The 23,152-nt window shown below is 36.8% G+C and overlaps 1 protein-coding gene across 5 annotated transcripts in view; it reads left to right on the top strand.

Moving 5' to 3' along the window:
• LOC114481100 (receptor-type tyrosine-protein phosphatase epsilon-like) overlaps positions 1-23,152 on the top strand; it is a 67,494-nt gene that overhangs the window by 24,826 nt on the left and 19,516 nt on the right. For 4 of the 5 annotated variants that reach the window (XM_028475488.1, XM_028475487.1, XM_028475486.1 and 1 more), the window contains exons 2-4: positions 3,676-3,925; positions 19,340-19,417; positions 21,816-21,912. In XM_028475488.1, the coding sequence (XP_028331289.1) occupies positions 19,345-19,417; positions 21,816-21,912 (170 nt within the window). In that variant the 5' untranslated portion in view covers positions 3,676-3,925; positions 19,340-19,344. The remainder of the gene's footprint in view (positions 1-3,675; positions 3,926-19,339; positions 19,418-21,815; positions 21,913-23,152) is intronic. The other variant, XM_028475485.1, reaches the window with a different exon arrangement.

Here is a 23,152-nt window from a genome sequence, read left to right as displayed (position 1 = left end):
GGAAGAATCTGGTTTTTTTTATATTAATTCTACTGTATTTCTAAGGTCTCTCCTCATTAGAACCAAAAGGCAGGGATTGAAATGGACAAAAGGAGGAACTTTAGACACTTTGTTTGACTAAAACATTAAGTGTGTGTGTGTGTGTATGTGTGAGTTACCCTCCTATGAAGTCCACTCACATTTTCTTTCCTGTGGTGCCATTTATTATAATTTCTGCTGCTGCTGTTTTCGTCTCGCCTCTGATATTGTGCCCTTCAAGTTTGGACGTAAACACCATAAATCATCATGTGTGAGGTGCTGATCTCTCACTTTTATGTCTCACTCGGTAAAGCAGGTGCTGTGATGTGAGCAGGTGTTTCTGGCCTTAAAGGAACATCGTTAGAATTGTACTTTATAGGGCTGGGACTTCAATGCGTTAATTTGCGATTAATTATTTAGAGAAAAGTAATGCACTGAAATAAATTAATTGCCTTTTTTTTCACACTCCAAACAGCTAACTAACTATTTTGCACTGTTCAGTTTCCACATCTCTGGAATATTCTGTACTAAGTAGGGGTGGGAACCTCTGGGTACGATACACGATACAAAGCTCACGATAACTATTATCTCACAATAACTATTATCTCACAATATGACGATCTTGCGATTATTGATATATTTGTCAGAAATCAATCTACGATAATCTATGACATAACAAGAAAAAATTAAGTGAAGAAATACAATTTTTGTTTTATATCTCTGAAAGACAATAAATTGAAAAAGTGGCCTATGAACAGTGACACTATTTTAGTGCAACATTTCTGTAAATAAGTGTCAACATACTAATGTAAACTAATAAGTATCTCCAATAGTGCTTTCTGTACACAAAAAATAGGATCGTGCGTAAAAATATCGTGATATATCGCCGTATCGAGATATCGTCACACGCCTAGTACTAAGTGCCGTTTTTTTTTTAGCACTCAGTGATGGAAATAATAACACTATTTTGCTGTTTAAGCTCAGTTATTCTTCATTTAAAATGGAAAACGTTGCTTCTCTTGTCAAATATTATGTGATTAATTTAGATTAATCGAGATTAAATAATTGCAAAGTCTCAAAATAATTTGATTGATAATTTTAAATCGAGTCCCACCACTTGTAGTTTAATAAAACATCCTCATTAAGAGCATTGGACAGTTAATATGACGTGTAACTGCTATGGTGACCTCTTGTGGAGGTTCACGACTGTTGATGGAGTATTTGTGTTTGGAAGTGACACAAAGTCAAAGGTCACAGAGGAAAAAATGCTAAATACTGCAAATAATAATGCACTGATCTGATGCAGAGACTTGATAGTGACTGAAGGTGTGCTTATCTGTTTAATGAGATTTGTTTTGTTTCTTGGAGCGACTTTAAAGAGGTGGACGGCTCAAAGAAAGCATTGAGCTGTATCTATTTGTTCACTTAGTCTCGACCAGGAGTTACCAACCTTTCTGAAGCTGTGAGTTATTTTATAGGTACTTTATAGTCCAAATAAAAGAAAAAAAGAAAGAAAAGCACTTCTTTTGGAAACTAAAATAATAACAGTAACAATAATAGTAACAGTAACCTAAAAAGGTCCATGCAACAGTTTATTTTTCCTAATTTATGCAATTGTTTCATTTCATTGTTGAAATTCACCTTGTGTTTTTAAAGATACATGTTATAGGGCTGGGTGGTTTTGCCTAAAAAAAAAAAAAAAAAAAAAAAAATCTTTAGATTTTTTTTAAAGAAAAATTTGAGTTTCGATTAATTTTTTTTTTCAATGCACTTAAAAATGACTGCAGACATCAGATAAATTGTCAAAAGTGTAATTTTATTGCTGTGATTGTCCTCAAGAGTTAGAGGCTCAATTTCAAGCTTTAACCCAGGTTTAAGCAAAAGTGCAACAGCAACTTCACAGTAGCTTAAATTTTCTCATTAAAATATCAGATAATTACATATTTTACAATATATAACATTACAATTTGAAATGACCTAAGCTTAATATTTGTTTGCCGGCACAATATCTTCTCTGGAAAGAAAAATTATATCAATAAAAGAAATATTAAGGAATTCTTGTGAGAATTGGAAAGAAATGGAAAACCTCCTGATTTTTTTTTTTTAAAAAAACACAAAAAAGGAATATCTTGAGTGAAGTTTGCATGTTCTTGCAGTTCTTCATGAGCACCATGATGAGGTTATGAATGAAATAAAACACAAACATTCGCAACTTTTTCTTATTTCAAAGCGTCACTCAACATTTCTGTGATTGTTCACGCGTCCAACATACATTCATACTTTCCTTCAGCTGTTTTTGTGTTTATGACGATGCTGCACGTGACGCTCGCCATTGATTGTATTACGGGAAGCTTCTTCTATTATTCATGATGCTGCTTGATCTGACTCCACACTGTCAACCCTCGGATTAGTTATTTATGAACCTTTGAGATGATACTGTGTGTTTTTTTTTTCTTCTTCCAAACATCTGCTGCTGCTGCTGCTTTACAGTGATGGACCCGCGTAAAAGTTTACTCTGACTGTATCCGTACGTTTTCTATATGATCTTTATCAAAGCGTTTATTTTAACAGGACGTGCATGTGCGAGGATGCTTTTATTTGGTTTTCCATCAGGGAGGGATTGAGTTAAAGGAGACATGGTTTAACAGTGACAGATTATTATTAAAGGCAAACACGCACAGACAGAGAGAGAAACCCCTCGGCCTTCCTCGAGTTCAGCTAGACAGTTGCCATAGCAACCATTATGCCCCCTTTTATTATTTCCTCATGCAAAATGTTTCTCTTTAGGAAGGAAGAGTAAAAATAAAGAGCAGGGGGAAAAGTACATTAGAAACAGTGTGCGATGTTGGTTTTTTTGTCTTGTTTTTTTCCACGCAAAAAAAATTGTTCATGCACAAGATGCATACGTTCTTGTATAATAAGCACATAATATTATATACACCTCTATTTATACATGATTAATTGTCATTATGTGCATAACATGTATTGTACATAACAAAATATCTTCCCCAAGTTCCCCTGTTAAGCCTTTAAAAAGAATATAGTCAAAGAAAATATTATAAAATAGAAAAACAAATAAAATAGAAAAATACCACTAACATAAATAGAATATACTGTATACAAAATAATATAAATATACAATAATAATGATACATCAATATACCAAAGACCAATCCAATAGAACACCTACAGCAGCACAATACAATAAAACATAATATAAATAAATATTATATTTATATTATATATGTTTAGAATATATGTATTATAATATTATGTTTTTTTTTTTTTGTTTTTTTTTTAATTATTATTCCACTCATGTTATTCACGTTTTATTTATCTTATCTGATCGTATCGAGCTAGTGGTGAAATGAAGAGCAACCAAGTCCAATATTATTGTTAGCTCCCATTTTTTTTTATTAGAATCCAAGTTGGACGAGATTAAAAACATATTTTCCCTCTTGCTTTGTGTTTTTCTTGCCAAAGGGACTTTTGGAGTTTCACAATGTGTCCCTAAAGTCTCTCAATATTACCTCACAGCCTCGTACGTTGAGGAGAAACTCTCCTCTAAACTGCTTTCTTCAGCATTTCTTAATACACGCTGTGTGATTTTTTTTAAAAATATGTTAATATTGTAACACACACTCTGTTTCACTAAAGGTGATGGCACTCCCTCCAAGACCTCCAGTGCTGCTTTGTAAAAGCTGAGAGTTCCATAGACGGTCTGAGACCCTCCACTGAACCCAGGGATTGTCAGTCAGGGGGTGTGAACCCCTCTCCTCCACCTTCTTCTTCTTCTTCTTCTTCTTCTTCTTCTTCTGAACAATGTGACCCCTGGACTCAGTCAGAGCAATGAGACCTACTATTATGGACCAGAGGATCAACATGCATTGAGTCAACGCTCATCCAGGTAATAACAGGTCTTTATTTTCACTGCTATTAGTTCCTAATTTGTTTTTTTTATGGGGTGGAAGCATTTTTACTGGTTCTAAAAGTTTGTCCGACAGACCAAATACACACACATATATATATATATATATATATATATATATATATATATATATATATATATATATATATATATACTTGCTACAACGCAAAGTCTTGTTCTGTATTTTGTTTTCATGTTTTTCACCACTAGAGGGCAGTCTTACAGAGGCCAATGTAGAATTTGTGGTAATGCATGGAGGCTCCTGACTGCTGGTCTATTTATATTCTAGTTTCCAATGTTGTCACGCTCGTGTACCCACCAATGACAATTTGCGTACCCCTTGGTGGTACCTATACCCCACTTTGGGAACCTAGGTTTTAGGGTATACTTACACTTTAAGAAAAAGAAAAAAAAATACCATCAAAATTGAGTTTGTTGTTCTTTTAGTCCTTGGTGACTCTTCATGTGTTTCCTCTGAATGCTTCATTTTCCTTTCAGTCATAAAACTCCTGTTAACAAACAAACAAATAAATAAACACCGGTTAATTTTACTTCATTAGCAGAAGTAAAAAAATAAGTAATCCGATCCGAGAAAAGGAGACTATTTCCGTTTTTCTGAATAAAAAGTGTCTTTGTTTGTCCAGTTGTTTCCTGTCGAGGGCAGAGTGGTGCAGGAAGTACAGTATGTAGGTACAGGAAAGGAAACGTACTCCATAAAACATCAGATGCGCTTACAGTACACAAACACTGCATAGCGTTCAATCAGATTTGATTTTTTTTGTTTAAACGTCACCTGTGGAGAAGCGAAAAGCTTTCTCTGTGGATAGTGCCGGGGTGTCAAACTGGTTTTGGTTCAGGGGCCAAATACGGAGCAGTTTATCTTAAGTGGACAATGAGTAATTGAATCATTATCGTGCTGTAGTTATAGCGCTGATAATAACAAAGCAGTATCTTCACTTTACATTCTTTTAGATTTTGTTGCCAATTTTTATGTCACTTGGGGAAGTTTTTTGGATTAATTTGACAAAAATTGCAGGAGTTTCATTGAATTTGTGTTATTTAATTTTTTTTGGAGATATTTATCTACAACTGAATTAGTTGGTCATTTACACAATGATTCATTGTTTTTCTGACTTTTTATTATCTTACTGACTTACTTTTAAATACCTGTCACATCTCCATTCCTCTGTTGAATGCTAATAGCAGCTCAGTCAGGGTCTGCTCAGTCCTACAGAGCTTTTGTGGTAGACCAGGACTTCCTTTTCCTGGTGGAAACGAGCTCTCCAAGAGGCCTTAACTCCAGTAGTCATTTGCTGTCCATACGCATGCGTGTCTTTCCCTATTCGTGTTAGAAACCCTCTTAGCAGAGAGGACAATGAGGCTCAGTATGGGGGCCCCCAGGCCTCTGGGAATGACTCATATTCCCATAGAAATCAGGCAATGACCAAACAACAGGGTTACACAATCTTAATCAGCAAAGTGAAGCTTAAAATGTGATCCTGTAAAAGAGGATTTTGAAGAATGTGCAATGTTGAGGCTGGATTTGTAGGTGTAGGCAGCGTAACTATAGCAACTACTGTACATAAACCATTATTATTAACTATTATTAACATTTAGTTTTTCATGCTGCTTGAAACATTTTTTATTTTAAACTTGACATTTATATTTAGATTCAGATTTAACATTTATACTTATATTTAACATTTACATTTAGATTTAACATTTACATTTAGATTTAACATTTAGACTTGTATATGACATTTACATTTAAATTTAACATTTAGATTTAACATTTAGATATAACATTTAGATTCAAATGTAACATTTAGATTTAGATTTAATATTTAACATTTATATATAGATTTACATTTAGATTTTAACGTTTAATATTTAGATGTAAATGTAAAATTTAACATTTGTATTTAACATTTATATTTAAATGTAACATTTAGATTTACTATTTAACATTTAGATTTACCATTTAACATTTAGATTTAGATTTAACATTGAACATTTAGATTTAGATTTTACATTTATATTTAAATGTAAAATTTAGGTTTAAGATTTAATGTTTAGATTTAAATGTAACATTTAGATTTAGATTTGTTTACATTTATGTTTAAATGTAGTATTTAGATTTAACATTGACAATATATTTTTATGAGAAAAGTAAGTATCACAAAGTGAAACTTTAAATGGGATCCTGTAAAAGAATGTGCAACGTTGAGGCTGGATTTTTGGGTGTAGGCAGCGTAACTATAGTAACTACTGTACATAAACTTCTAGTTTCCCCGTCGTACGTCACTGCTTCACTGTGTAAGCAGTCACTGTTCTGTGTTTTTTCTTTTGTAAATGGGATACGGTAGCAGGGGCTACGGTAGCTGTTAATCCTGAGGATAAATGATAGCTTCTGCGTAGGAGGACGATTTGCTGCAGCCGCTGCTAACCCTGCACATGAAACGTTGTAGAGATAGTCACTGTGTTTGCTTTAAAAAAAGACTGAAGGTAATGTGAAGGAAAGCATTAAAGTATCTGCACAGTCTCAGCAGAGGTAGCTGCATGAGCCGCTCTCATCCTCCCATCTCCACCTTTCCTCCTCCTCCTCCTCCTCCTCCTCCTCCTCCTCCTCCTCTCTTTTTCTCCCTCAGAATCAAGTGGCTTTTTGTTCTCCCGCAGCAGTGCTTATCACTTGTTTCTCCACCGCTGCCCCCCCCCTCCCCCCTCCTCCTTCCTTTCCTTCTTTCTCATAATGAAAGGATGTTTTCGAGGACCAAACCAACCTTTCCTCCAGTACTATGGTTATCTGTCTCTGTGTGTCTGATGGTGGACGTTTTGTGTGGAGGATATTTTAAAATGTCATGTCAGATCTGTGCAGGTGCTGACACTGCAATTGGTTTAAAATAAAATAAAGTGAGGTTGGTTGCACATGATGGCTGAAATGATGGTTTGATTGGCCGTGCATTACCTGGAGGAACCCCGATATGTCACCTCAACTTGTGGATGAAAGCTGAGGCGATACAGTTGAAGAGTTTTTTTGCGAAAGCAGATAACTCGGTTTTTTATGAATTTTTGGAAAATGCGTTTTGGTAACACTTTACTTGAAGTTTTATACATAAAGGCTGACATTATGCTATCATTATCTGTAATGGCATGAATAAGGTTTCGTTCACAAAATTATGACACTTTGGAGCTATGTTGGCATTTTTTTGGTTAAGTGGAGGGATCTAGTAGGGTTAGGGTAACAAACAACACTTAATGACACCCTTCATGACACCTTATTCATGCTAATCACATGTGTCATGTCATAATAATGACAGCGTAATGTCAGCTTTTATAGTATAAAACTTCAAATCATGTGTACCCCCTCTTCATAAGTAGCTTCTTCATAATTTCATTAGTGGAAAAGCAGGCTCTCCTAAACCCCAAACTGTGTCTCGAACATTGGTTCCCGAATTCAAAACGAGTGAAATTTAAGTGGAATTGTCATTTTATTTTTTTCAAATACCAATGCAATTTTTATGTGATTACTTCAATAGTAAGTAAATACGGTCCACTTTGGAAAATGTAGCTAATTATTGTCAGAAGTGTGTTAAAATGTCCCCGACAGCATATAATAATCCTGTTTCAATAAATCACAAGAACATATAGTATTTTAATGAGCAATAGTGCTGTGAGTTTGTGGTGAATTTGTCCAAAAATATGAACATTTCAGGATTATTTTTGAACGAATTGTTAAATCTTTCTGAGTACCCCCGCAATGTGCTTCTGTACCACTAGGGGTACACGTACCCCTGTTTGGGAGCCACCGGTTCAGATGATATGAGTCAAAATGAAGTTGAGTGGCTTTGACTAAAGACAGGATATCACCTCTCAAAAGCCACTCAACTCACTTGAATTAAATTCTGAATATGTTTAAAAATGGAATTATTTGCTTTTGCGACAGATTTTTTTTTTTTTTTTTTAAGTTGTGTTTACATTTGTTGGCCACACTTGTTCACAACAATTTCTGAATGCATTTTTTGTGCAGAAAAGGAGAAAATCTACAAATGAAATGAATCAACCACTAGCAATTACTGTATATTAGTATGCTTTTTGTCTTGCTTGTTCTCTGTGTTTGGGTCTGATTCTATTTAAATCATATGGACTAAAATGATTTGGTCAACAATACTTTTTCAGATGAATAAAACTGGTCTCGGACGGAATACGAATAAGCTGCTGCACTAAAACTCCAACTGAAATGCATGAAAAATAATCGAAATGTTCTTAAAGACTAAAATAGCCTAAAACACACACACACACACACACACACACACACACAAGCTAAAGACTCTTTACTGTCTCATTAAACTTTGTTTGAATTTGCACATACTGCTTTTCTCTTTTATGTGGGCTGCTTATAAATCCCTCACATCTTTTTTTCACACTGATACTAACTTCACTGCTGTGGTCACAGTGTGCTTGGCTGTTAATGAGAAGTGTCACAGATATGGCTCCAGTGTTTCCAGCCCAGCTGCTGTGCGTTTAGCAGGCCATCGACGGCTCTGATTCCTGCCAATAATCGCTCTACCTGCAAATAATTGAAAGAGGAGAGGAGGTATAAATCCCTGAGGTGTCAGGCTGAAAGCAAGATGAATGCCGCAGTGTTCAATTATGTCAACTCAGTGGATGTAAAAATGTCCGGAAGGTCACAAGGACATCTTTAGTGCCCTCCCACCCAAAACATGCCTGTTTACACATCCCAATAGGTTTTATACACTTTTAGTAAACCAACCCATTCTCACGGGGGATCATAAAAGTGTGACGTAAATTAATTAATCTATTGTTTCGTGCTTGCCACCAGGAATTTGGCATGTTTTTCGTGCTGCTTGGAAGATTTTTTAAATCTTAAACCCGTGACATTTATATTTAATATTTGGATTTAGATTTAACATTTAGATTTGGATTCAGAGTTAACATTTAGACTTAGATTTAACGTTTAGGTTTAAAATTTTGATTTAGAGTTAACATTTAGACTTGTATATAATATTTACATTTAGATTTAACATTTAGATTTAGATGTAACATTTAGATTTAAAATTTAGATTCAAATGTAACATTTAGATTTAAAATTTAGATTCAAATGTAACATTTAGATTTAAAATTTAGATTTAACATTTATATTCAAATGTAACATTTATATTAAAAATTTAGATTTAGATTTAACATTTATATTCAAATGTAACATTTATATTAAAAATTTAGATTTAGATTTAACATTTAGATATAAAATGTATATTAAAATGTAACATTTAGATTTTATATTTAACATTAAGATATTTAGATTTAACATCGACGTTATTATTCATATTTTTACGAGAAAAGTAAATATCACAAATTTCACAAATATTGCTGTAAATCTGATCAAAAGTAAGGTAAAAATATTTACATACATTTTTTAAATGTGGTTTGTTGCAAAAAGTTGCTGTTTATTTTAGTATGCGCAACTTTACAGTCGGTGCCCCACACATGAGTTTACAGTTTTTTGCCACGGTGGTCCTCTCCTCCAATAGACTTCAGAACATGCGCACTCCCTGTTATGGCTTTGCTATAAAACGATAAGTGTGTTGACTTTTTACATCCTGATCAGCACATCAGAAATGATTAACAGACCAACATGGCTCCTTGAAGATTGTGCATGTACAGTATGTGTGTGTATAGCAGAAGCTAAGATGTGGTGTTGAGAGCAGACGTAAGACTGGGGTAAATTTATGAGCAATTATTCTCTTGGTTTCCCACACACACACACACACACACACACACACACACACACACACACACACACACACACACACACACACACACACACAGAATGCTGCCTGCTGACGGAGAGCTGCTCTCAAATGTTACATTTATGGCTGGAATGTTTTAAGAGGATTATCAATAATCACTTCTCATCTCATGGTGTGTTATTTTTAACCAATATGCAACAGATAAAAAGCTCTTGTCTGTTGTCGTTGTGGCTGCTTTAATGTTTAATAGCTCTGCTTTCAGGGTCAAACACAGACGCCATCATTACTCAGGCAACAGGATGTTTTTACCTCAACCTGGCAACCACAGCTACAATCTCTCTTTCTCCTGTAGGGAAACACACATACACACACACACACACACACACACACACTGTCTTTCTCCTGTAAGGAGACACACACACACTGCCTTTCTCCTGTAGGGAAACACACACAATGTCTTTCTCCTGTAGGAAAACACACACGCACGCATAAACATAGACATAGGTATGCACACACACACCACACACAAACATAGACATAGATACGCACACTCACATACATAAACATAGGCACGCACACACACACACAGAGGTACACACGCAGCGGTATACACACACACACACGCACAGAGGTACACACGCAGCGGTATACACACTCACACATGCAGAGGTACACACACACTCGGACAGAGGTACACACACACACACACACACACACACACACACACACACACACACACGCAGAGGTACACATGCAAAAGTACACACACACACACACACACAGAGGTACACACACACACATACATGGGTACACAGACGTGGAGGTACACACACACACGCAGAGTTACACACACGCAGAGGTACACATACAGAGGTACGCACACATACACGCAGAGTTACACACACACACGGACAGAGGTTCACACACATGGACAGAGGTATACAGATGCGGAGGACTTGAGTCCAGGCGTTCCTGCTTTGTCCCGCAGCCACACACACACACACACACACACACACACACACACACACACACACACACACACACACACATACACACACACACACACACACACACACACACACACACACACACACACACACGCACACAGTATTTGTTGTGCCATAGGTATAGGGCTGACACTGCAGAGGTCATTGCTAATGCTAATGCTAGTGCTACGTGTATAACGGCCCCATAGGAAGGAAGCAGCAGATGATTAATGACAACTCAGAAGCTCAGGAGGGGTTGAACCACATGGGGAGGCTAGCAGCGCTGCAGAGGTGCAGTGTTGATTTGCTAAAGATAGCTCTGGTTTTAGACACTGCAGAGTGAAAGACTGAACCAAAAGTACCTTTCAGCAGAAATGTATACCTTTAGCCAAATTAAAACTTCATGTTGTTGGCTCATGTTTTGGATATTTTTGACCGGCATTTTCTTTGATTTCTCTGTTTTATCGAAGATTTAGAACCAAACTTGTTAGCATCTATCATTGCACAGACAAAACCCATTTCTCACATTGAGGGTGATCTACATCTGGTTTTACCCAGATATCCTCTTTGTCCTCTTTTCACGTCTTCTTGTCCAGGGATTTTTTTCAAAATAATGAAATTGCCTGGGTTTTTCAGGGACCTTGAAGGCATCTTATAGTATAAAAGACCTTAACTTTGCTAATATTTACTCTATTGAAATGAGAAATAGGGCCAAAGTCCAAGAGAAAGAGAGAGAGATTTAAAGAGAGAAAAATAAAAGTGGGTTTATTTGAAAAGTTAATTTATTGAAGTGTATATTTAATGATTATTTACTGTTTTGTAAGCCTTGAGTTTAAGAAGGTTTGATAATAATAAAGGTGATTGACTTGAGTCACCACTGATTTCAAATTTTTTAACCTTATTGACAAGAAGAACTTATTTATTATATTGTATTTTGCCGTTACAAGGTAGATTTAAGAACACCCTACATTTCTGCAGTTCAAAGCTTTAGACAAAGGAAACTGAGGTTGAGATGTCCATTTTTGACTCTATGCCTGTTTGATCAAGCAAACCTCTTTCACATACCACAGACACATACCTTTAAAGCTATGTTGGTCACGTTGCTATGGGAACGCCCTGGGGGGAAAACACAGCACGCACAATGACACAAACCTAAGAAAAAAAGGTCTCATTTAGTGTTGTGTCCACTTCATGATACATTTATTTAGGTGTTGATACTTTTCAGTGACCAATGATGATAAGGAAGTTAAACATCTGTGGACACTTCAGTATTACTCAGTAATAGTTTGAAGGGGCAGGGCATAATGGTAAGGTTGCAAAGGGGCGGAGCATTTTTGGTGAAATCATTGCAAATAGTTCCTGAAATCATATCCGAGCATGAATATTATCATCCATTTAAATTAATACAATTTAGAAACATTTTAACGAGTATTGCAAAAATCTGTGAATTTTCAAATTTGAAGGATGGCCTTGAAGGTTGGTTGAATATATTTGGGAAATCATATCTTGGCATCATTTCAAATATCAGCATTAGTTCAATGAAATTACTCCCAATTACAGATTCATTTCAATGAATAATTCCCATGAAATGTTACATTAGTTAAAAAATATTATGTCCAGCTGGAAATTTACTGAATCAACACTAATCAAAAATCTGCAATAATCTTTAAAAAAAAACAAGCTTTAGCTATAATAATACATTTAGAATTAAAATATTTGCATTTCCTGAAGAAAATGCATGTGAGGATGCAGGTGCTGGCCCATGTCACCGAACACTGCATTAGCTTAGCATTATTTAGAATTAGCCTAGTGTTAACTTAGCATTAACTTAGCATTAAAATTAGCTTGGCATTAGCTTATTACTAGCATTAGCCTATCTTTAGCAATAGTCTAACATTAGCCTAACAATAGCTTGGCTATTGATGACTGAAATACGGTTAAAATCTAAAATGTCTGTGTTCTACCTTTATTAGCCTAGCATTAGCTTAGCATTAGCATTAACCTAGCATTCGCTTTAGCCTAGCATTAATCTAGCATTAGCATCAGCCTAACATTAGCATTAACCTAGCATCAGCCTAGCATTAGCCTAGAATTAACATTAGCTTAGCATTAGCATTAGCGTAGCTTTAAAATTAGCTAAGCATTAGCCTAGCATTAAAGTTTTGATGACTGAAATAAGGTTAAAATCTTAATATTCCTTCATTAGTTTTGTTGTTGTTTCTGTGAATAACTATTGTGCTGCTCTCTTCACCAGAACATTCAGGCACAAAAGTTTTCCAACTACAACAAGGTTTTTAATGTAAAACACTGCAGGAGCCAGAAAATGCACAGAAGGCTTGAGTCAGAGGCTGTTTTTTTCTCTAACCAACCAGTTTGCAGGTTTAGTTGCAGAAAACAATCCGGGTTGCCAAAAGCGTAAACAATCTGACATCTTTTTGCTCAGAGGACACAGCGTACCTCCAGCCTGCTCACATCACATCGCTCCACACACCCACAACACATTTTACCATTCGGATGATGCATTTAGGAGACAAAGACGCTCTGTGCACAGAGAAAATACAAAAACAGTGCAGTGAACACCACATTTTCTGTCAAACAAAAAGACCCTTTTTTTCATCTCCCGATTTTATCAAACTTGTAGCTTTGGAAACAAAACACTGTCAAGGTGAAACATTTATGCAGTGTTTCTGTATCTTAATCTCTTTCATGTTTGCTCCTATATGGGAAACTTAAGTGTTCACATTCCTCTCAGCAGCCTGGCTTGTGTTGTGCTGCCTTTCTGTATAATGTGACATGCTGTGATGTGTGCAGGTATTAGAGGGAGGCAGGTTGTAATCAGTGGAAATAGAGCCGTGACTCACCGTGCATACCACAGCGCTGTGAACAAACAACTGGTGCTGAGGTGTTGACGTGCGCTCTGCGATAGGCCAAGCAAGAGCAGGCTTGTGATGCGTATTTATAAACCCACACTGCAGTCAGCAAATGGTTGTTTGCATCTTATCGACATTTAGGTGAGAATTGGGAGTTTATTTTGCTTTGTGAAACGGATAATCCGTGTAAACGAGGCTTCCAAATGATGCATATTCATTAGGGATATAACGATTCACTCAACTCCTGATACGATTCGATTCACAATACTGGGTTCACGATACGATTCTCTCACGATTTATTTTACAAAATGGGACTGTAGACAATTTTCCTTTTATTTTTCATTGTCAAAAGAATCCCTTGATAAACTATTCAAAACAATGCAATTTAACTAAAAATAAATCTTGAATGAAATAAATAAAGGAATAATACAAATGAAAATGAAGCCTATTAATTTAAATTCTGGTTCTATAATAAACAATGCAAAACTGCATAATAGTTCTTTTTCTTTTAAAAGTGCAACTGAAAATGTATTTTGTGCCTTAACAATTGGACTTTAAAAAAAAAACCCGTCATTGCACTGATTTACGTCATATTTGTTTGAACCAGCAGAGGGCGCTGGTAACACAGTGGTCGGTTGACATGCAGACATCTTGCAGTAAAGAAGAGAAGCTATGCTAGCAGACAGAGCTAATAGAAAAACGTGACTTTTACAGATATTCAAGTAATATTACAGATATTCTTTTGGTGCTTAAGGGGTAATGAATCATTTATTAACATATTTAAGATTAGAAGGGGGCCAGAAAGAAAGTATTAGCAGACTCCGCCCGCCGCCTACACTTGTGGATGGTCAAAAAAAGTACTGCGATTCAATTTTCAGAAAATCGAGGGGTTCTCAACCAGATTCAAGAAACTAAGGATATTTTTTAACAATTTGAGCCCATATTCGCTTATTTTCATTCTTTTTATGTAACGACACCAAACTTTCTATATTTTAACCTATTATCATCACTTTTTCTTGCCATATTTTTGCTTTTTTTATGCATTTTTGCTTCATTACTCCCATTTTTGCCACTTCTCCGTCAAATATCAATACCTTTTCTGCACATTTTTTCACTGCTATGCTAACATGATGAGGATCTTTGATCCAGATATCTGGAAAAAAAGGATATTTGGCACTTGGCAGAGGTTTGCTTTCCAAGTGCTCTTGTTTTCCAGTGTACCATTGGTTTTTCAAGCTTAAAAACAATTCTCTAATGTTTCTATTAATAACTGTTGTGAAAATAAAAGTCTTCTAAAGGTTCCACTCAGTTGAATGCACACTTTCACTCTCCGCCCTCCTATCCTTGAGTACAGTAATGCTTTTCTTTAAGTGGTATTGGCTTTGGATCAATATCACAGTGACAAATCTTTGTAGCCAAACAACTCGGCTAAAGACTTCACATTTTGGTGTCTCCTAGTTGGTCTTCTTTGGAAAATCATACTAGATGGTTAAAAAAGAAGTTATTATTTACCACTTTTTCCTGATAGAAATGAAGGCTGAACGATTAATTGCATTTGCGATATTATCGCATTATCATAAAACACGATTTTCCAATTGCAAAGGCTGAGATTTTTTTTAAATTTTATTTACATTTTTTTTGTCTGCACATGCTGTCTAAGGTCTACACTACAAGAAGCACAATCTTTCTATATGTTGACGAGGTAAAGCTACAGATTTGTTTGCTTTATTGTTGTAATCGATTTACTACTTGTGTTCATTGAAAAATACATGACAAGAGGCCCTTGAAAAAATAATTGCATTTTAAATTGCAATCGCAATATCGATGAAAAAAAATCGCAATTAGATTATTTTCCAAAATCGTTCAACCCTAATAGAAACGCAAAAAAGTGGATTTTATTGACATTCAGCTGAGGCTGCAGAGCTAACCGGATGTTTGTATTTCCTCAATGCCACCACTAAAATAACTGGCCGTCTGGTGGGCCAACACAATAAATACTCTTGCCCAAAGCTACACTCAAATGTGTCGTCCTGACAAATAACACTGCCCTCGAGCAGACTTCTTCTATGACCCATTTTCTTCTTGGCTAATGGGTGATGACTAGCTGCTGAGCGCTAACGGCAGGAGGACAATGCACAGATGAGAGCACACACACAATATGAGGATAGCAGTTTGACCCTAACCAAACGATGACTAATACCAAACGTCTAATTTTAGAGATTTCATTCTGGCTGGTTTGAGCAGCAAAGGTTAGCGACACTGCCTGGCGTGGGTTTGAGATGTTGTACGTTTGCCCAATATCTGATATGCCAATATTTTACAGCTCCTTTAGCAAATTCATAGAGCACATGGCTCTTTAGTCATGTAAAATCATCTGGGGACTGGCTTCAAGCTCAAATCAAACATCCCCTTTTCAAAATAAAATAATCTTTTCTTGTCTTCATCAGTTTTTTAACGGTTTTGTAAATCGAAACCAGAAGTTTCGTCAGTAGCAAAAACTCAGAAATGTCGAAATTAAACGTGTTTCCACGAGTTCGACGGATCCAATGTTGATATTCTACACTGTCACTTTTTCGCTTTAAATGCTTTCAGAACTTTCAAAAGTCAAAGGTTTTATAGGCACATTCTAAAGAATTCTGTTCCTTGCCTCTTGAACGTGACATATGAGGTCAAGCTTGATGTGTTTAGGTTACATACAGGAAGTAATGACAAGTTTTGTTATAATTTCCGTGTGTGTGAGAAACTGATTTCCACAAAGACATGGAAAAGTAACTTTTTATTAGAGCTGGGCGGTATGACCAAAACTATACATTACAGTATTTTTCAAAATTCTAACTGTTTCACGATATATGACGGTAATTTTTTTTCATGCATAATCAGGTGTTCACAGCATTTTCTACTGGTTGAGAGAAGAATTACTGCAGTAGATTGACTTAGGATGGTTTATTTTACTGTCATGATGAGTGAATATTGTAGAATAATTCCACACTAGTAGTAATACAAGTTTGCAACAGCAGCTCAATGGCGCTTTGCCGCGTTAGCTTAGCTTTAGCATTAGCTTGATTTCTTGCTTTAAATGCTGCATACTCAGTGGTGTGGTGGTTTGTTATGGTGACTATGGTAGCGTTTTGTTTGCAGCTCCACCAGGACTTATTTGCGCGTTACGGGAATTACAAATTGTGATCCTTTGCTCTCTTTTTTTTACCGCCGACATGCTAAGCTAACCATACCTCCGTGTCCGTGAGTGTTGTTCTCCTGTAGCAGAGGCATGCGCACGCTGGCACATGCTCACATGCAGCTTCACAGCTTTCAATTGTGTCTTTCTTATTCATTTACACGTATAATTTACACTGCAGCTAACACCAGAGCGCTACTGTTTACCTTCCTATTTAGAAGTGCAACGTTAAAAAGGGTCCGGTCTGAAACACGGCGCAGCGTAGCGTTCCGAAAGTTGTGTAATCAAATACACCAGTACGACGCTATATTAAAAATTCATATCATATTGAAGTTTTATACCGGTATTCGGTATGAACCGGGTATATTGCCCTGCCCTACTCTTTATTCTCCTTGGAGATATCAAAAACAAAGGTCAGGCAGGCAAGAGACAATAAAGAGAAGAGAAAAAAGCTCAAATCTGTGTATTGAACAGCCTGTGGTCCCTCAGGAGTAGTGGGGCCACACGGGGGTTAGAGGCCCCAATATGACGGGACGACATTTTCAGAGGGCAGCGAGTCGAAGGCCAAGAAGCCGCAACACTTACCCATACAGTGTACTCAGCTGTATGTCCGTGTTAAGCAAGCAAAGGCTAGCAAACTGAAAAAGGACGCGTGCAATTTTGTGTCGCAAATTCCCAAACTGTGCTATAGATATATTCCCACCAACCTGCCTTTCCGTTTGGAAACTCACATTATTATCCTCTCCCTTCTTCCAGAGTTTGTGACATTTACTGAGAAGCTTTCAAAGAGATGAATAAAGGAGGAGGAAGAGAGAGATGAGGCTCTAGCTGCTCCTGGTTCTCATTAGAATTCTCTCATCGGTCTTCCCCGCAGAGCAGGGGGCTCGACATGTCAGGGTTTATTAATCGCTCCACGAAATATTATTGACCCGAACCTTCTGCTGCCTCTGCCTCTACATTCCTCTGCTGTCCTGTTCTGTTCTGTCTGGTCACATTACGGGACAGGACACTGCGGCACAGCACGGAGGCTTCAACAGTGTCTTCATTGACTAATTCACACCAGGCCGGCCAGGGGCTTTCTTTAGACTGCAGCTGCACACACACACACACACACACACACACACACCTGCAGCGTCAGACCCTGCTTTGCTTCTTAGTGGTTTAATAGCTGCTCTATGCTGGTGCACATTGCTGATACTTACATTTTTTCGATTGCTATGGAGGTCAAAATACACATTTTAAATCGAACCAGCAGCTTTATAAGTAAACAAGTAAACTCAAATCAATATGGTGTGAACAGACCAGTCTGAAAGCAAAAATGCAAAGAATCGATCACACGCGGTCACCCAACCGTGACCCCAAGATGTTACTGCAGAGGTTTAAACATAAAGGCTGACATTACGCTGTCATTATTATGACATGACACCAGGGGTGGACTGGAACAAAGATTCAGCCCTGGCATTTTGTGTCCAGACCAGCCCACTACATTATCAGACACCATATAGAAGCTGTTATTAAGTCAGTGGTGCTCAACATGTGGTTCTTTTATCGAATTTTTGTCCGTTTTTTTTTTTTTTTTTTTTTGCCACTTTTCATCCAAATAAGCTGTACATCACACTTATTTACGTTTCCCCTACATTTTGCCTGTTTTTGTTCCGTATTTTGGTCCTTTTTCACTATTGTTTGCCACATTTTGCTCATTAAAGCTACCCTTTTCCATTACACACCAGCTGGGTCTTCTATATTTGTCCATTTTTTGGCCACTCTTGACTGCTTTTGGCCCATTTTAGTCACTTTACACTTTTTTCTTGCCCTGTTTTTGCTTCCTTTGGACCATTTTTGGCCACTTGTTAACATGTTAGTTACATATACAGTATGCATTGGTTCTTGGGTGACAGTCTATTATTATTTTCATTGACCCATAACTACATGTGGGAATATAAGAAAAATCTGATCTCTGTTTTAATTTATAGTATAAAGATTACTCTTTCTTGGGATATAAAACAACATTTCTTTATGCGACTTCTTTATTTTAATTTTGGACCCGAATTTGGGGTTATTTCACCACGAATATTGAAAATCCTTTACATGAGGCCATTGTGGCTTTCCTCTGTGTCTTATAATTCACTTTTTATTACCGTAGTTTTTTTCACGAGTAACATTTAGTTGAAATGACATAGAATGACCCTTAACTGTTTGGACTTGTTGTGATTGCTTTAGAAAATCAGAGCAAGTTGTGTAGTTTTTGTGAGATATTTTAAAACAAAAACCAAAAAAAATTGCAAATATTGTAGTATTCTGCCACCTTGTGGATGCATCTGAGAATGCATGGGAGGTTCAGAACAATGCAAAAATGCAAGAGAAGGATATGGATGTGTTGTTCCATTGTGTCTCCCTGAACTTTGCACCCGTGTGCACATTCCAAACAGCAAAAGTCACAAATTTAAATCATAATCATCTGATCCGTCAGGTACTCGTCTGGGACCTGAATGGTTGTATTCATCCAGCGTTCAATGTTCTCACGAGCCTGGACTTCACCAGACATGTCCGGCTCTAAATTTGATATCCGTCTTGGTTTGTTTTTCCCCCAACAGTCACAATGGTCCCACTTCTGCTTTTAGTGGCCACAACAACAACATCAAATTCCACTGGTAATGGCAACTATACACAAGGTAAGAGCTCCACATGTCACATATCGACTAATCCCAGACTCAGAGGTGTAAAGAGCACTGATATATTCTACTCATGTATAAGTAAGTAATACATAAAATACTCAAGTACAAGTAAAAAGTTGTTCAATTAAATAGTAATAATAATAATAATGCATCAGTTTTATATAGCGTTTTATCATAGACACTCAAAGTCGCTTTAGAGAATTAAGGCATTATTCTTTCACTCCACACTTAGTGGTGGTAAGCTACTGTTGTAGCTACAGCTGCCCTGGGGCAGACTGACGAAAGCGAGGCTGCCATAGTGCGCCATCGGCCCCTCCGACCACCACCAACACTCACTCACACACTACATTCATACTAGGCAATGTAGGTGAAGTGCCTTGCCCAAGGGCACAATGACTGCCACCCCACTGTGGCACCTGGAATTCTCAGTGGTCTCCCATCCAACGTTCTAGTAGAACTGTATTTGATGTATGAATGGGTATGAATTGTGCATAAATGTTGGTGGTGGTCAGAGGTGCAAGTCTGCCCCAGGGAAGCTGTGGCTACATTGTAGCTTACCACCACCGGTATGACTGGTGTGAATGAATAGTGGTTTTTGTACGTGCTCTGAGTCTCCTCGAAAAAAGCGCAATATAGATCCAAACCATTATTATTATTATTATTATTATTATTGTTATTGTTATTGTTATTACATTCATTTCTCTTCCTTTTTCTCCTTTGCATCAAATAATAAGAATAATTAAAAAAATTTAATATAATATTAATTTTGTAATTTTATTTATCAATTACCGGACATTTTTGGCGACCCCATTTGAAATCCAAGCAACCCCAAATGGGGTTACGACCCGCATACTCAAAGTAAAAGTTACTAGTTACTTTAATCCCACGCACACACACACGTTTATTTTTGGTAATAAATCTTGCCACAGTTCCCTTGCATACAGTAAACATCTCATGTATAAACTTAAACAGGAAGAGACGAGATCTTAATTTATTTTCCACAAAAGCATCTGTATAAAATAAAAAGTTTGTCGAAGGGTACAATTAGTACACTAATGAATTAAAATTAAAATAAAAATAAAAATGTCAGGCTCTAAGTATAGCTACATTTATGAACTTTAAAAACTGAGGAAAATTACGTTTAATCTGATTGGTCGGCTATGGTGTGATGCATTTAATTGCTCTCTGGTCATTTATTTATTTTTTTGTAGTTTCACAATATTCAGGACGTTAATAATTTTAAAACAAAAGTAATAATTTACTCAGTAACAGTTGGATGTAGAAATGTAACAAATGACTTTACTCCTTTAAAACGTACTTAAGTTCAAGTAAAATGACCGATTTAGAAATATAGTCTGTGTAGTACATATTGTACGTTTATTGCATGCGTTTAATATTTTATTAATTTACGAAAAAAAACTTTTTTACTGTTGAAACAAAATCAACTCAATCGCAGTAACGTGAGTTCTTGTAATCCGTTACTTTCCCTCTGCAGACAGCACCTTTCCCTAAGATATCATTAGAATATAGTTTGTGCACACCATGCATCTGTTGATAACAGCCTGTTGTGCAGGTTCCTTGTTATTACCAGATCACAACGAACTTCTGCAGCTCCAGACAGTAATTCAGGGCTCACTTTGTGACTCTATAAGCACAGCTAATGGCAGGCTGGCTGTAGAGCTGTGACTTTTGGCAGAGACTTACTTACTGTAATTCTTCCAGCTTCTCATTTTCTGTTAGACGGACTAACCAGACTGAAGCTGATGCTTATCTCTGCAGACAAAAAAAATACTACTTATGATACATATTCCTATAAGCAAACCACGCACACTCACACACTGAAGGGAACAGGAAGTGCCTGCCATGCAAATATCAGTTTGATGACTGTATTCACGTTACTGTAAATGAGTTGCTTTTATGGGTACGTGTACTTTTTTTTAGTATATTGTTAAATCAGTCATTTAACTTTTTTTAAAATAAGTAATTTGTTACATTTCTACACCAAACCGTTACTGGGTGAATTATTATTTTTTTATAATTTTGTTTTTGTTTTAAAATGATCAACGGATATTGTGAAACTACAACAAATTAAATGACAAGACAATAATCAAATGCATCACATCATCGCCGACCAATCAGATTAAACGTAATCTGATTGTTAATAAAGTTAATAAAGGTATTTTATCTAAGTAACTAGTAACTTTTAATTTGAGTACTATTTAATTGAGCTACTTTTTACTTGTACTTGAGTATTTTATGTGTGACTTTCTAATTAAGTACCAGTACTTCTACTTGAGTAGGATATATCAGTACTCTTTACACCTCTGATGATTAGACACATTGATGTTATCATCCTTGACTCCATGTGTCTCTTTTTCTTCTTCTTCTTCTTCAGAAGACGTTACGTTCCCCAGTCACCACATCCTCCCCACCCTGCTGGTTCTGTCCCTGCTGCTGCCCATCATCGCTCTGCTCGCCTGGTACTTCCTCAGGTAATGAACTCACTGGGTGTGTCCGAATCGTCCCTCCTATCTCCTTTCCTATCCACTTTTCCTTAACCCCGGAAGTGTTTAAGTGGCGGCCATGATAAGGAGCGTTCCAGTTCTCTAAAAGCAGAGGAAAGGAGGCATAACGCTTTCTTTATAACCTCCTTTAGCCAAGGAAACACTGATGCATCCTTTACCAAAGGCGACCACTTAATGCTGACCCACAATTCCTTGCGGCAACAACATTTAAAGGGACACGCACACTTGAGCGTTCATGGAAACTCACAATGACATAAAACAGAGCACTCTGTTGGTCAAGAAAAATGGATCAGAGCCACATTATGTTTTATTCAACATATTTCATTCACCTAGGAAAGCTTTGTGTGGTTGTACATTTGTATGTGTACAACGTTATGTAGGCCTTTATCTTGCATAAAGGTAACAATTTCATAAATTCATACTTATTTTGGATTAATGTTGATTTCTGAGTAGAAGGTGAGTGTGAGCAACCGTTCTCAATGTGACGTTCTTTTGTTCCTCGTAGCCTGTTTGCCTTTATTGCTTTGATTTACATTCAAACCTTGTGATATTTGAGATTATATCAGTAGTTAAAGGCACAGGGGAAATTGTTTTGAATGCGCATTTTGTAGTCCATTTTCTGATTGTCAAAACAACGTGATGGCCTTTCCTTAACTTCTTTAAGAAGTAGAAAAGGAGATAGGAGGGACTATTTGGACACACTCTCGCTCAATTCAGTTAAATTCAAGACACCTTTATTGGCATGAGAAACAAGTTTGCATTGCCAAATCAAGTGTGACATAGAACGATGTACACACAATAGGGTTTCACTATATATGTAGAAGAAATGTTGTTTTAAAAGGTGAAAAGGTTGAGTACACACACACACATATGCGTTCGGTTCTACAGGTACATACACATATACATACTGTACAGGTACACAAACACTTGCATATCTATATATACATACATGTAGTGAGACTATGGGGTCTAAGGGGGCTTACAGGTCATTGGCGTTCATTTTCCTGTTCCTGTGTTTGCACATTGCTGGACTTCCTCGAGCAGGTAGGAGAGTTTGTGGACGTCAGGCAGGTTCTGAAAGACTTAGTGGGTGTCTCTCTCTCTCTCTCTCTCTCTCTCTCTCTCTCTCTCTCTCTCTCTCTCTCTCTCTCTCTCTCTCTCTCTCTCTCTCACTTCACCTTGGTCCTTCCCTGGCTGTGAGCCAGAC

Source organism: Gouania willdenowi, chromosome 19 (genome assembly GCF_900634775.1).
Source record: "Gouania willdenowi chromosome 19, fGouWil2.1, whole genome shotgun sequence".
Classification (NCBI taxonomy): Eukaryota; Metazoa; Chordata; class Actinopteri; order Blenniiformes; family Gobiesocidae; genus Gouania; species Gouania willdenowi.
The sequence above is the reverse complement of the archived record's forward strand: the minus strand, read 5'-3'. Positions and strand labels throughout refer to the sequence as shown.